This window comes from Cygnus olor, chromosome 4 (genome assembly GCF_009769625.2).
Source record: "Cygnus olor isolate bCygOlo1 chromosome 4, bCygOlo1.pri.v2, whole genome shotgun sequence".
Lineage (NCBI taxonomy): Eukaryota > Metazoa > Chordata > Aves > Anseriformes > Anatidae > Cygnus > Cygnus olor.
The window spans coordinates 7,579,567-7,595,469 of NC_049172.1; the positions used below are offsets into that span (position 1 = coordinate 7,579,567).

Genomic DNA, 15,903 nt, shown 5'->3' on the forward strand with positions numbered 1-15,903 from the left:
ACACTCACAGCTGGCAAGCAATGGTACTGCTTGCTACGATGCGAGGAGGACAAACTCTGTTATGTGTGGATCTTTCCTTGGTAATATTAGTTGAGAGGAAGTTTCTACGAGACTTCTACGAGGTGTTAGCACTGCTTCCAGAAGTCAACAGAAGGAGAAGGGGGAGAGAGCTGGAAAGGGGCTAAAGAGGGAAGAACCTGGGAAGGGAAAGAAGGACAGTAAGAAAAAGCCTTTTTTAGCTAGCTAAAGAAGGACATGAAGGCAACAGGGGGAGTGCCACAAAAGCTACAAGAGAAATCACCAGTGGGAAGGGTGGAAGGGATACTCTTCTTCCCCCCTCCTTTTCTTTTTTTTTTTTTTTAGATCAGAAGGATGGATGGAGCATGAGGCAGACTGTTATTTATGTAGAGGGGAAGAGATACATATGAGGACATCTGTTTTAAGGAGCTGCTTCAAAAATAACCACAGTGCTTGGAGAGCGCAGCTAGCAACCTGCAGAGAAAGTAAGACAGTGGTGCCCCGAGTACAGACAGCCCCATATCCAATGAATATCCAAAATATATGACAGAGGGATGCAGATTTGGGTACTGTTCCATCCTCAAAGCAAGCCCCTTCTCACCTGGAAAAATGAAATAGCAGACAGGTTTTGAAGCAGGATGCTCACGTCTAGCATCCTGTTCTCTTACTGAGTGCTGAGGCCAGGAACAGGCAGCAACTTCAGGCCTTCAGGCTCTGGGCTCTTCTTCAAATCTGGCCTCTGATTTACTGGGGTACTGTAAGAAAGTCCACTAAAGCCTGCTTGTTGTCTCAGCCTCCCAGTGGGTAATACAGATGTACAAAGCACAGCTTTTCTGCTCCTTCTCTCCCTTGTAACATCTGCAGCTTCAGACAGCTCTGAAAGGGCTGTGGAGTAGGATTCAGCGCAAATATCAGGTGTGATCCATCAGTGGAAAGAGAGGGGCAAAGCCTGATGGCACGAAGCAGCCGTTCCACCAAGGGGCATGGTTTATTTCTCCTGTTAGTCAGGTGAAAGATCATGTTTGGTTAAGACTGCATGAAATATGAGCATAATTTGCTCACTGGGAGATTCAGCCTCTCTGTGGCCAAACGCTCCTAGAACAGAACCGGCAAAATCTTCATGATGAATCTGCATCCCTATCGACTTTCCAGTTTTTAGTAGGAGAATCAATGGCAAATAGCACTCCAAAGTAGCAACCAGATGTGTTGTTCTCCCTTGCTTTTTCAGCTGTCCACTGAAGGTAATACAAACATGACGCAAATAGAAGTGAGAGTTTGAGATATAGTAGCTGATATCACCCTGGTAGGAAACAGCTGTATTTCTTTTTCCATGTGAGTGGCTGTCAGCAAGTAACACTGATTGAGCTGACTTCGGATATCCTCTGCCTCAAGGGAAGCATTGTCCTCCACGCTCTCTCCAGTACTGTGTTTTTTGATAAAGAACAAACGTGTACGCTGAAATTACTTAACGCTGCAGTAACTGCTTGGAATGAAACCTTGTTTTCAGCTACAAAAGTTCTCAATTATGGCAGAAAGTAGCTACTATAGTTTCACAGAATTATTGTGTATTTACCTGGCTATGCTGGGCATAACCGTGACTGTACTTTGGCCGTGTTTTGCGGCTGAGTACAAACTGCAATGCAGTTTCAAGGGTATGAAAGCCGGGAACAGGATGTGCTTTGGACAAAATTTGATATTTCAAAAGAATTCAGCAGCAGTCAAAATAGCTTGGGGGAAGATGTAGCAACAGGGAATTTAATGTCATGCTCTGTTACTCGATGGGTTGACAAATATAGATGGAAATCAATTGCTTGTTACTATGTAGGAGAGGCAGTATCTTTAATCTCAGCTGTGGTAAGTAAAGCGCTTGCATCTAGAGCTGGGTAAACAGACACCTGGCTTTATGCTTTTACTGGAGTTCAATTGACATCAAAAGTAATGGCCATTTAATGTTCAGGATGCTCAGGTTGTCCCACCAGATGCCCAGCAAATTTCATATGAGGCCCCACAGAACTTGCATCCCACTGCTTTCAAGTGGATGTGGGCTTCTAAGCATGGAGATTTTTGAAATGGGAACTCTGGCAACTCTTCCCTTGGATGTTTCACTTCCCTTTATGTTTTACTGTTCTGATGTCTCTTCAGGCCTTGCCAAGATTAAGCTTCTTCTATGAGTTTGTAACCATATTGAAAATATGAAACCGTTCACTCTCAATACATTTGGTAGGTAACTGTTTTATCCTAGCTTGAACTAAGCATATGGCTTCCTCCGTGTAGCTGTTTGATTGCATCCTTCTTGTTTCAGTCATGACAACCAATTTGGCTTACAACTCTCTTTCCCCTGGGTGAAGTGGAACCTGCGAGCATTGCACCCTTCTGTTGGGAAGATCCTCTAGAAATGCTGTTCTCTGCTAATGATCTACAGCAAACTGCCCCCATTTTCTGGTACTGCTGTACGGGTGACAAGTCCAAGCTCCCAGGGACACAGATATATTCTGAAAAAAAACACAAAACATAACCTGTCTGAATAATCACTGTAAGCTGTTTCTGATGTCTATCACTCTAGGGGTGAAAAAGATAACACTGACTGCAGACTTTTGGGGTCTTCCTTGTCTCAGTCTAGCAAAACCTGGCCTTGTGTTTGCCACATAAACCCAATACACCTGGTTACTTCTGCCAGCCTTTCTCCTAACTTAGCTGCTGGCTCCTATGTACTCGAGCCATCTATGTACTGAGACATCCTACTCCAGCAGAGTCCTGCAGCATCAAAATTTGGGAAGAGTTAGGTAAAATGTCTCTTTCTTCCTCTACAGAACACATGTCTGTGAGCTTCCCCATGGCCGGCAGACTTCAGCATGCTGTACAGGAACATAATTTACCACTAGATGGCTGGACCCCTTCTATGTCCAGCTCTGTTTTCTCAGACTGACAATGCTTAGTGCAGAACAATGGACTTCTTGTAAACTCTCTGCCCACCCCCTATAACTTAACATTTTTAAACGGTTTATGCTTTTAGCAAATTTACTTTTATGATGAATAGTTCATTTTTTTTCAAACATACCGAAAGATCTGTGCTAATTTCTAAGAAAGTGATGAATGTTTCACACGGCGGAAACTAAAAAGAAAAAGCTCCCTATTGCAGTTCTTTCTGCCTTCCATTACACATGTAAAACAATTTTCATTGAGTCTTTTTATTTCAGAGGTGCATGCGTGAGTGTCACACATTCAGTGGTTCATCCCTCAGACTGGGATAGAGCACAGTAAAGTCCCGAGAAGCCATGACATAGCAGCCACATAGCTTGGTCTGGTGATCTTGGTAAGGTACAATTTGCAAAGCTTTTAGAAATCTGACATTTATGGTCACTCTGATTTTGCTCAGGAGGGATATTTCTATACCAAATTACCTTTCCTTGTCCAAATAAAAATTATTTTGCTCACAGGCAGTCTCTTCCAAAAAGTTATACTTCTGGGTGAAAAACGTCAACGTCCCTGGTGACTGCAGACTGATACACTGCACTGATGAGCAGGCCTACCTCAAAAGGCAGATGTTCTCTGCCTGAAAGGCAGATAAAGAAAGAAAGATAAAGTATGCATCTGTTTCTTGAAGATGTTACTCTTTTTTTCCCCCTTAGTCTCTTTTTTGCATTTTCAGATCCATTCTTTGTATTTACTGGGTCCACATTGTGTGTTTGTAGATATATTTGTATCCTTGAGGTCAAAACAGTGGAGAAGCACATTTTAAAACTAAGATTACTTCGGTTGTTTTGCTGTCACAACACTAGCATTTTTTAATGACCAGTTGCTGGAGCAAGGAGAGACGCAGTCCCTGCCTCTAAGGCAGTATAATCTAACACAGCAAACCTGGAAATCTCAGGGCACTTTAGCAGTTACGTGAGAGGCTGAGGATATGCCGAAGATGAGCCAAAACGTGTGTGGTACATGAAATAGTAAGGTAGCGATGGAAACAGAAGTATGCCTGGGGTAGGATTTCTTCTCTTTCTCCAAATATTGGCTCAGGTATCAGTCGCTCACAGTGCAATTTTCTTAAAGGACTATGACAGCAAAAAAAAAAAGCTGATGGTATAAGTGCGGTAGAGAGAAGCAGGAAATTAAAATGAACTCCACCCATCCCAACTCTCAGTGTAACATAGGCATCGAAGCATGCAGAAAACTACAAGCCTCTGAAAAATAAGACTTCAAAACCAATTGTACAACCCGACAAGAATATTGGTGGCTCCTCTGTTCTCCTCCACAGGATGGTTTCTGGCTTTGTCAATGTAACAGGAGAGAGTTAAAAAAAAAGGCATGGACATTTCCACTTACTGGAGTTGTAAACGAGTAAATTCTATATTTTCCTGAAGCATCTTTATTTTAAAGGCGTCTGAGGAGTAATGTGTGCAGGTTATTTATGAATTGTAAGTTTGCAATTGAAAATAGCCCACAAACCAAGTCTGGACCCATCTTACCCAGCTGGTCCTGTCCATTGGTGCTATGAAAAGTGTGATATTTGCGGTGGCAGGTGCCTTTGTGTTATGTCTGAGAATTCAGAAGTGTTAATACTAAAGGTAAAGGAAACTGCGGTGTCTTTGATCCTGCTATGTGGTAACTGTTGTCAGATGTGAACAGAGAAGCTGTGGAAGGAAAACTGGACACAAAATTGTGAGGAAATCACATTAAACATATCAGCCACCTTCCTTTGGGATGATCAGATCACTTGCAGTACTCCTGTACTTTCCCAGCAAACATTTAAAGGCCCTGGATACGCTCTGTCGTGTTTTCTGACAGGCAGGGACTGCAGCAAGGATGCTACTGCCATAGCTGGGATGAACAAATGCGTCCCTGCCAGAGGCTGCCTCACTCAGGCACCTTGTCTCTCGGGGGTTTTGGGTCCACTCTCTGCCATGAAGGCTCTGGCTCCACAATGACATAGAGGCCTTCCATAATACAGCACCTCTACAGCCATTTGAATCAGAAAGCAATGGAAAAAGCGTTGCTTGAATTTAAAATAAGAGCTTGTTCTGTAGTCGGCTTTTCCCACTCCTTTCTCAGCAAGATGATTTAAGGCTCTGCCTGCACTGAGGGCTGAATTCCTGACTGAGACGACAAAACATCTACTTCAACATGTTTTAGCTCAAGTATAGGCCAGCCCAAAGCTGAAATCTTTTCTAAAAGCTGGGCTCTGGGATGAACTGCTCTGCTATCCTCCCCTCCCACCACTCTGAGTGCAACTTGCATTTAAAGCCTTCAACAACCAGATTTGCAGTTTTGTGGTCCCTCATCCTACCTCCTGCTCCCACTCCCTCACCTTCTGATGGGTTTACAGATCTGCCTGCAAGGAGATGCTGGGCTGATTCCTGAGGGATTGCTCGTCTGGACAGCTCTGATCCAGGCTCCCAGGTAAGAAAAAGATCCACACGGGAAGAGGGATGGGGAAGCTCAGCTGGCTTACAGCTGAGTAAAGGAAACCCTTGAAGAGAAATACACACAAAGATTATTTGAAATGGTGGATTTACAGAAAATTTTATCACCATTAAAAACATACTCAGAGGAAATCCTCACTCTCCTGAGTGCTGTTATGGAGTAAACACCATATGTTAAACCTCTGAGCTGTGAAGCGAGGGTGTCCTCTGTTATTTGATGAAGAATGGCTGGAAGCAATTCAGAGGGCCTTGGAAAACCTAATGGACCTTAACCTAAGAAAATGGTACGGTACTCCATCACAGGACAAACACCAGTTTCTTTTTGGGACAGAACATTTGAAAGAATGACACCAGAACCTTCAGATATACACAAACAAATGTCTGTTTGGGAACTGAACAGCTTCCAGATCTGCAGAGTTTGTCCAGTGCTTTTAGCAATTCAAAGTTAAAAGGGTACGTTTTGCACTTACTGGAGTCTAAATTTACATCCATATTAACTACAGTGGCCCCGTGGCACCAGTAATGAAAGGGGAGGGGACTGCCCACATATTAGTTGTAGTCGCCACTAATTCGGGACTGCAAAGGTGAGTATCTTTTGTAGAATGGTGTATACGTTTTTATCTCATTAAGTCCTGTCACTGTCCTGTGTACAAAATGGTAAGAAGTATGTAATAGTTAATGCTCTTTGGAGCCTGCTTGGATATAAAAGGCTGGTGCTTGCAACCACATCTGCAGTCACCGCGTGATAGCGTGCTGTGGACCAGGTACATCAGACTGTTCCTGCCTTGATGGTACACAGACAGGTCAGGGGAATTACTAAGAAAGCTCTCTGTGAAAATCTCCAGAACAGGGGCTTGCTGAGGTGCTGCACTACAGAAACAGATCTGCGCTTCGGGGTGCTTGCCCCAAGCAGCACAATGGTGCTGCCTTTGACCGCAGAGCGCGAGGGCGGAAGCCTGCCACTGCTCCCACCTCTTCCTCTCGCAAGCAACAGAGGTAGCAGCTCCTGGCTTGAGGTGCCTGGCACAAAAAAAAACAAACCAAAGCAAAAAATAGAACCTCCCCCCACCTACTGCTTTTTCTTGTGAGAAAGCAATAGCAGGGTGCCTTATTCCTCCTTACTGTTTGAAAGTGGTATTTCTGGCACTAATGGTCTGCGTATCTCATTTTGCATGTGCTTCCTCCAAAGGGACTTCTGAGGCTGTATCTTCATGTCTACCTGCTTAGAGCGCTGCAAGACTTGTCTGGGCTCATCTTGAGCAAACCAACTTGCAGAAGGCAAGCAGTAGAGCTTGGCTGAGTAGATCTTGTGACTATTATTGCTGATACTTGGTAGTTCTCTTTAAGTAATTTGCATCCTAGTTAGTGGCTCCGATCATCTTTCTTCCAAAACCTGCCAAATCCCGGTGGGAACTGCAGTGAATAGAACTTGTGGTTTCTTTATACAGGCACTTTTACCATAAGAACAAAAGAGGTAATAGATCCTTACACCAAAAGTACAGCATTTGAACAAAGACAATTAAGGCTCAGATACATGTTGTCTTGAGGAAGTAAAATCAGACATAATGCAAGTGGTTATTGTTTACTATTTGGTGCACCCAGATTCTGGCCTCTCACTCTGTAGATGTATAGACATGTTTAATGCTTTGTGACTCATCCTACCAACAATGCTGGTGTTATCACATTATAATGGCACTAGGTTGGTTGTGCGAGAGGATATTATTCAGTACTCAGAGGCTAAGTTTCAGGCTGAAAAAGCAACTCAGTTCTCACCAGAAAGCCACTAAACTGTGTTAGCCAGAATGCTAATTAGTTAGTACTTGCACTTATAAATGAATTGAAAAAGATCTGTGTTATTCTTGTGGGAAGCTGAAGTCAGGTTCACAGATGGGATTGGGCATGTAAATCCAATGAAGCCAACGCAACTTGTGTCAACACCTGAGTACAGTCCTTTGAAATGCTTATCTCAAAACTACTTTTAAACCTAAAAAACACTCACTCGTTAGAGGACACTCATTTCCTAAGCAGAAAACAAGGGGGTTTCATGCTTGCAAGAGTACCAAATGAACACAAAAGGCATTACAAGCTAGTAGGGTAACTAGATTGAAAAGTATTCTGAGGTAGGTAATACCTCTGACTCCATAAATCTTGTATGTCAGAAAGCTCTATGGCTTCCCAATGGAATAATATTGCTATTGTATGAATTTCAACCAAAATGAAGTGTCCAGGAAATAACTAGACTTAGGGACACAGACATTGAGCTTTTCTTAGACCACAACTCTTTATCTCACTAAATGTGGCACGTGGCGAGATTAGTAATGTGATAACTCACAGAACTACCATCTTCAATACACTGCTTAGCCATTTTTCATCTCAAGTCACTCTGACTTGCATTTCTTTTTCCCTGGAAAACGTCTAAGAACTCATAGATCAAAACCCAGGGGCTGACACAGAGGTGCTGGATCTAAGAAATGACTGAATTGAGGAATTGGAATGAGAGCTCTTTACTCGGTGTGAAGCAAGAATTTCAGAGTCTGCAACTATACCCCTTTTAAGATATGAATGTATCAAACTTCCTGCACTTACTAGCATCAGACTTGGTCAGCCTTTGGTCAGAAGTCTGTTGATACTTAGATCTTAGAGATAGGAAGTAGATTTAATCATTCAGACGGGACTTTTTCTCCAGAGTGAGCAGCGAATCAAAACGTTGCCTAGTGTTGTGAAGCATTGGGCTGCTAGAAGCATGGCTTTGTCCCTGAAACACTCTCCCTTAGCACTCCAGTGACTAGGCAGATGAATTATAAAGTAACGGAATTTGAATGACTGTCTCATCACGCTGCAAGGAAAGGTAATATTATCTCCTCACTCCTGCTTAGTATTGCCTCCGGCTTTTGCACCAAAACATCACACTGGAACTCAGTGTTGTCTAGTAACTAACACCGAATTTAAAGTGCTGTCACAGCCAGTCCTGCTCAGTTTCCAGACGTAGGTCGCCAAAGCGTGTAAGAAGTGATCCACAAGTGATGGCACAAAGCCAACGGATCTTTTTTTTTATTTTTATTTTTTTTTATTCTTGTTTGTTTAGGACAGGAGACAAAATGTGTTTGTAAACCAGAGAGGCTGCTGCAGGTGCAGAGGACTCTGTTCCAGCTGGCACTCTGAAAGATCAATTACCTACATCAAAGCTGTTCTGCTGCCTTTGCTGTCTGGTTGCTCATTTCTGAGGCTGCACAGGAACCGTACACACAAAGTGAATTAAAAAGACCAGGGCTCTGTGTTCAATACCCTCTTGAAGTGTGCAGTCTAACCGTTAACACTAGAAGTCCTAAATTCTTCTTAATCTGATCAGATGGTGGGAAAATATGAAAAGCTTTTGACTTTGAAATGACACTTGGCAATGATGATACTATTCTTGATTGAGAATGCAAATGAAGGCATGTAATGCGATGCTATAATTGATGTAGGTTGCATTTCTTTTTCAGTTGTTGATCAGGAATGAATGGTTTGACAGGTAAACTATCAGAGATTGTTATTGAATTTATTGTAATAAATATTATTCTGCAATATTTTCCTGTTGCCTGTGAAGCATTAAAATGCTAAAGGGTGCCAACATGTGGTGTTAGCAGGGTGTTGTGACAGTAGCATTATCAATGTTTGTACAGGTTGTCACCAATATTTGAAATCACTTGTAAAAACAGCACCTTAATATAATATTCCATTACCATACTGTACATGGTGATAGGCTTTTATTCATTGGTACAGAACCTATGCATTACTGATTATCCATCCTTTCCTGCCCTCTTCCCATGGGTGGTCTTGCAAAGACACAGAGTTAACAATAACAACATACACACGATTATCGATCATATGGTAACCTATACCATTACAGTTAAAATGTATAGGTATGTGTCGCGTTAATTTCTCTTTTACCATTAAACACATGGCTTATTTTCATGGATCTATTTCACGGATCTATTTCAGCAAATGCTCTTCTCCTCTTCTCTTCTCTTCTCTTCTCTTCTCTTCTCTTCTCTTCTCTTCTCTTCTCTTCTCTTCTCTCTTCTCTTCTCTTCTCTTCTCTTCTCTTCTCTTCTCTTCTCTTCTCTTCTCTTCTCTTCTCTTCTCTTCTCTTCTCTTCTCTTCTCTTCTCTTCTCTTCTCTTCTCTTCTCTTCTCTTCTCTTCTCTTCTCTTCTCTTCCCTCCCTTTTTTCTTTTCTAACAAGAAGTGTTTCCCTTCTCTCTTAAAGAAGACCCGTGCCCAAGGCCCCCAAACCAGCACCAGGTGATGCTGAATCGAAGCCTGCCTTTTGCAGTTCTCACAATATCCTACTTTTGAAGCATGTCATCTCGCAGCCTCGTCGACGTGGGAGACGTAACTTATCATTACAAAGAAGTCTTCCATCTTTTCAATTAAAAGCATCGCACTTATCACAGGGCCAGGAAGCTGAAGGCTGGCAGCGCTGAAGCGACAATATCCTTCAGCCAAAAAAACGCTGTTACGTGGCTAACACCAGACCGGGTGGACTCTGAATCCCACGAAGCGTATGAACACATCTAAGCAACATGATGCTGCAGTTGTTACGTTAAATATAAATGTGTTAAATGTAAATACGTTAAATATAAGTATGTTAAGTAGAAATATGCTAAATATAGATATGTTAAACATAAATTCAGTGGCGATTTTGCCGGGGGAGGTGTATCAGGGCTGTATGAAACGGAAGAAACCCGGACTTTTGACAAAGGCCGTCAGCGTGCCCCCCCGGCCGCCATTTCAGGGCCGCCCCCCCGACCCCGCGCAGCCCCCTCGGGGCCGCGCACCCCGGGGCACCCGGCGGGGCTGCCGCGAGGTCTGATTGGTGGCGCGCGCTGTCAATCAGCCCACGGGGGCGAGCGGCCCTCCCCCTCGCACTCCCCCCCGCCAGCCCCCCCAAAATGGCGCGGGGCGGGGCCGGCGCGGCGGCCGTTGGCGCTGCGGGGGCGGCGAACGGGAGGGCGGCGGGCGGCGGCGGCGGCTCCGGCAGGGCAGCGGCGAGCCCCCCGCGCCTCTGCCCGGGCGCCTCCCGGCGGCTTCCCCCCGCTCCCCGCCGGGGCCTCCTCCTCCATGCGGGAGAGGAGGAGGAGGAGGAGGAGAAGGAGGAGGAGGAGGGAGCTGCTCGCCGGCCTTCCCCGGCGCCCGGCGAGTCGGTGCCGAGCCGCCGCGCCGCTCCTGCCGCATCTCCCCGCGGCGCGCAGCCGGCGCTGAGCCCTCTCTTATTTCCCTTATCTATATATTTTTTTTAATTTCATTTTTCACACCCTCCCCTTCTTTTGGTTCTCCCCCCCTGGCCGCCAGCAAAGTGTCTTCATGAGCCCAGAGGATGTCCGGGAAGCACTACAAGGGGCCTGAAGTCAGTTGTTGCATCAAATATTTCATCTTCGGCTTCAATGTCATTTTCTGGGTAAGCGGGCCGGGCGCCTCGCCTCTCCTCCTCCTTCTCCTCCTCCCGGGGGGGGATGTGGCAGGAGACACATCGTGACAGTTGGCCTCGAGGATGGGGTTGGGGACGGGGTGTCCCCCTTCTTTTCCCTTTTCCCTATTCCCTTTTCCCTTCCCTTCCCTTTTCCCTTCTCTTTTCCCTTCCCTTCCCCTGCCAAGTGCGGCCGCTGCATTCCTGCGCCTCCCGGGGCTGCTTGCTCCCCTGCCCCGCCGACCCTCCTAATTGCTTTTGTTGTAGGTGCCAAGAGGTTTTCATCCTTAATAATAATTTATTTTTTCTCCCCCCCCTTAGACCGGTTTGTGGTGGGGGAGGGATCAGCCAAACGCATGGGCCTGGAGCAGGGATCGAGCTATATGTCTTCATGGTGATACGTTAGTAGTGAAAAATAAATCGTGGCTCAAGTTCTCCCAACAGTGCCGGAGAACGGTTACACAATACCGGGGCCGTGCACGGATCGCTCCGTGGCCAGCTATTAGCATGGGGTAACGGGATGGAGGAGGGAGGTAGCGGCATCCCACCCGTCCCTCAGGTGCGAGCCGCCGGGAGGCTTGGCTGGGTGTTTGTGGGGCTCCTGGCCGTGGTACTTGGTCCCCTGCCTGCACCGTGGCTTGTTGTGCAGTGCCGGTGCTGGGCACTGAGCAGGCACAGCCGTGTAGTGAAGTGTAACCGGTGTACGGTAGTATTTCTAGCATCTTCTTGGTGTGACAGGCTTGAAAGAGGAGCAACTGGGTCTGGATGTGCAAGCAACTGGGTTTGGAGGTGTGTTATTCCAAATTTTGGAACTGCTGAGGGGTGAAGTGTTTGCACACGCACACGAGCGCTGCATAGAGTAGGAAAGTTGGGTGAAGGCGCTTAGACGTACCATGCCCCTCTTTTCGTGAGATGTTCCATTTAGCAATGGCAAACGTGCACAAACCCAAGTAGGGTGAATGTGTTCCTAAGGGACTTTGAAAGTGAGATGGGCACATACTTCGTACGTTGGCTTCTTTGAACTATAAAGGTGGCTTGGCTCAGGGGGAACATCCCCTACCACCGCCACCACCTTTTTATAGATGAAGGTGAGAAGTAATGGAGGAGAGAAACCTTCTTGCTAATACGAAGCTTGTGGTCACCACTGTGGTGAGAACAGAGGAAGGTGTTTGGCGAAGAAATGCTTGTAGCTAACCTTTTGTCTGTGTTTCTGGAAAGTAAAGATTACTGGAGAGGATGTTTTGGAAGAACGGGACTTTTGATATTAATCACACTTTTACAGTGAAATGCCTTTCCTTAACTGAGAAGGTATGTTGGTAGAGTGAAGTTGACTGGGGTTGCATGCCGGTATCTCAAAGTGTACTTGGCCTAAGAAACAAACCTGTGGTGATGACTTGTTCCAAAGCAGTACTCTGACCCTACAGTAGCTGCTTTTATTATTTGATCAGTTTTAGTGGTTCAGTTTGTCATGGTTCTCTTCACTCGTCTGTTTTTTCATTTTGATTCTCATGGGTGCACACTGCTGTGAACACAGATGTTTTACAGCAGGGAGCAGAGCAGTGTGAGGAACACTTGTGTGGCATGTCCTTGGACTGATGGAGGGAGATTATGAGAAAATGCACATAAATGTGTTATCTTGCTCTTCCAGGCACTGTCAGCCCATAAGAAGCTCCCTACCCTTTAATTTTGTTCCATTTATTCTCTGAAGGCTAGCGTGTGGATGGTGGAAGTGGTACCTTGTGGCTGTAGCTTCTGCATGGTGGCAGGCGTTCATCTTGTGTGAGGGAATGGGTTAAAGGAGATCTCGCTGGGCCGCGTGGCTTTGTGCTGCCAGAGCGCTAATCCAAAGACCTGAGCCTGTCACCCACTCTGCCATTTGCTTCTTGTGTGGCCCTTGCCTGCAGATTACCTGTTTTACAGAATGCTAATCGTCTCATTTGTTACCACGGCTAAACTTTGTGAGATCCATGGAGAAAAAGCACTTTATGTGAGCTTGGTAACTTCTTCAGAAATATGTTACCTTTTTATGAGGACGCCTGAGTTTGTTACCAGGTCTCTCATGATGGGAAGCGAGGCAGTCACTCTTGCAGAATGCATTTTAAAGTTTTTACTGAATTAATAGCAAAGTGCTCAATATTATTCCACAAAACTGGGCCAGAAAATCTGTAAATGAAAATTGGAGCCCTGGTTAGCTGTTCACAGACAGCAATAATCAAAAATAGCCACTAATGTAGTCATTATAAATAAATTGAAATGATAAAGAGGTCGTCATGACATCCCCATGACACCTTCCAGGGATCTTGCAGGCATTTAGATACGTAGAACACCTTTGTTAAAACTTCTCAAGCTTTCTTAAATGCTGGTTTTAACACAACCTTTAAATTTTTAATGTAAACAAATGGAAAATACCCTCTATTGTGCATCATAAAACAATGGGCTAAAAATAAAGACAACTGAGTTGGAAGACTAATGGTTTTGACAAGAAAATTGTCAGTGCCTTGAATAGAGGAATTTTATAGATCTGCTGAAATTATGTGGGGAATAATTGTACACGCTACTTAAACTGGAGATATTACAAAAAAAATGTTGGAGGCTTTATATGCTGTCAAATATAGGCAAAATAAATTATCGGGTCTTTTTCTCAGTTTTTTGGTTTTATGCTAGTCTGTTGTTCCTTTGCTTAAAAAAACACCACTGAATTGTTAGAATAATGAGTATGGGAAGTTGCACTCTGTATCTTTAGTTGTGACTAAAGGTGACATTATGCTCTTAAGGAGATAGTTCTTAGTCTTGCTCCACCTCAGGCAACGTGTTCTTGTCTCTGTGTTTCAGAAGAGGACGTTATCCTCGGAGTCTATACATAATTAATCTTCTAGGTATACTTGCAGGCTTAATTCCTTTTTTGATATCCAGCATTGAAGTTGGTAAATAGGCAGAAGGTGCTTGTTTGGAGAACTTTGAGATTGCAGTGCTCTCGTAGAAGTGCCTGCTTGGCGCTCGCCAAAGTAATATTTAGGAACTGAGACCAAATAGGCACAAAGATATCTAAATGGAAAGTCAGAATTTAATGTTATGCTTCCCTTCTTGTTGCTCAGATGTCATTCTCCTTTGATTGTTCGTTAGGGCACATGCCTGTGCCTTAACTTGACCAGCATAATGCCTGCATGAAAGCGCCACGTGATGTTCACGGCCTTTCTAGGCTGGTGGAACAGTCGGTGCTTTTTTGTGAGCCTTTATGTCTTTGTCTAGGTAAACCGTAGTGTATTCTGAATATTTCTAGGTAACAGAAAACAGTTTTATGTAGCTAAAGCAAGCAAGCAAACAATACCAGCTCTCCTCCCTGCTCCCTGTTTAGGCATCCATGTAGAACAAAGTCAAAGGTATAATGCAAAAAGCGAAAGTAGGTCACCTTGCTTCCTGAAAGGCAACGACCGTTTCCCCTTCTTACCCTTCTACTTCTGCAAGACAGTTCTAAGCTGATTTCTAGTTCTAAGAAGTATTTTAAATTCCTATCTGTGTTTTACTGTGCTTGATTAAAAAAAAAAGTATGTACGTAGTTTTCCTCGTGGAATTTCAATGTCAACTGGAGTCCACTGACCCTAACCTAATGTATAGATGTATAGAAAGCACTGACACCTCCGACAGCAACCTATGCTTTATCTGATGATTCACTCTAAGTCATGAGATATGCTGTGATTATGATGCATCAGCATATTACAAGTCATAATTTGTGTTTTAAGTTGCTTGGCGTCTGCTGGTTTTGATGGTATCCATATGGGAGTCTAAATAGTCTCCTGAATTACAAGAAGACAGCAAAAAGAAAATTGAATAAGGTTATGTAAGTGCGTTATGCGAGAAGTGTTGGAGAAGGACACTGACCTTTGAGGGACAACAAATAGACTGTTTATTAAATTCTGTACAATGCTGATAGTTTGTTTTCGAAGGGACAGAAGATCATTTTCTCATGCTAGCTGGTTTTCAGACATCCATTAAGGAAGTTTTGGTTGTGTAACTTTCCCTTACCCCATTGGTTAAAAAAAAAATCCGTGCAAGACTTGTTCCATGCAATCTTCAAATGCATTCTGTAGCATTTGATCTTGTGGTCAACTTCTATTGTTTGATTTCAATGTACTTCAAATTCACCTTATTGGAACTATCGAGTGCAGCTTACATACTTGTACTAAAAAGGTGAATTTGGTAAATGTATTTGCCAATTTCCCACCTTGATTGGCATGTCACAGTAAGCTTCACCTGGTAGCACATCTGTCTCAGAGTATCAAGAATACATTTTGAATCTTTAGTGTCCCTGTCAGAGGAAAGCTGATGCATGTGAACAGCATCCTGTGTATGGGCAGTGAGTGAAACAGTTTATCAGTATTTGTGTGTACAAATAGATGGTATCATTATGGTCCTGGTCAGGTCTTTGTGTTGCATGATGATATTGTTTTCCTTCTAAAGGCAATAGATCTATGTTCCAGTAACACTGAATTGGAAAGTAAATATGCTACCTTAATTCAATAAGATGGCCTTTTTGTGATAGACTCTTACTAGTATATTTATCGTAAGTAAGTACATACTCAGCTACTCCATATGATGCAAAGGCACACAGGGAAAAGCAAGTACCAACTATACTGTTGAAGAAAATGGGTTTTGTGTCCCCCTCCCAAAAAGGGAACCCAGAGAACATGTTTTTGGAAAAATAAACAACAACAACAAAAATTAAAATAAAACCTTATATCAGGTAGTGCAATAGATGTAGGGGTAATTTTCAAATCGATTTTTTTTTTCCTACGTGGGAAGCGGAAGGAATAAAAATGTCAGACTCTTCTCTGTCCTCTCCAGTGGAGAGGAGTTTCAAAGTACATAATCTTTTCTTAAACACTCTCAGACCTGGTTCCATAGATTACAGTAATCCCAAAGTACTTTTTCTCAAACTTTTATTTATCCGTTAAACTCTGGAAGATGAAATAGTGATTATTGGGGGGATAAGAAACTTGGGGTTACAGTTAGTGAAACAGCAC

General features: G+C 43.8%; 1 protein-coding gene and 1 long non-coding RNA gene across 3 annotated transcripts in view; both read left to right on the forward strand.

The window, feature by feature from the left end:
- Window positions 1-4,265: 4,265 nt before the first annotated feature.
- LOC121070032 lies at window positions 4,266-9,875 on the forward strand. Its single transcript, XR_005819842.1, has 2 exons — window positions 4,266-5,412; window positions 9,683-9,875. It is a non-coding gene; the product is annotated as an uncharacterized LOC121070032 (long non-coding RNA).
- Window positions 9,876-10,429: 554 nt separating this feature from the next.
- Window positions 10,430-15,903, forward strand: part of TSPAN5 (tetraspanin 5) — an 83,927-nt gene continuing 78,453 nt past the window's right edge. Inside the window, exon 1 of one of the 2 annotated variants that reach the window (XM_040556719.1) lies at window positions 10,430-10,873. In XM_040556719.1, coding sequence (XP_040412653.1) covers window positions 10,793-10,873 — 81 coding nt within the window. In that variant the 5' untranslated portion in view covers window positions 10,430-10,792. The remainder of the gene's footprint in view (window positions 10,874-15,903) is intronic. The other variant, XM_040556720.1, reaches the window with a different exon arrangement.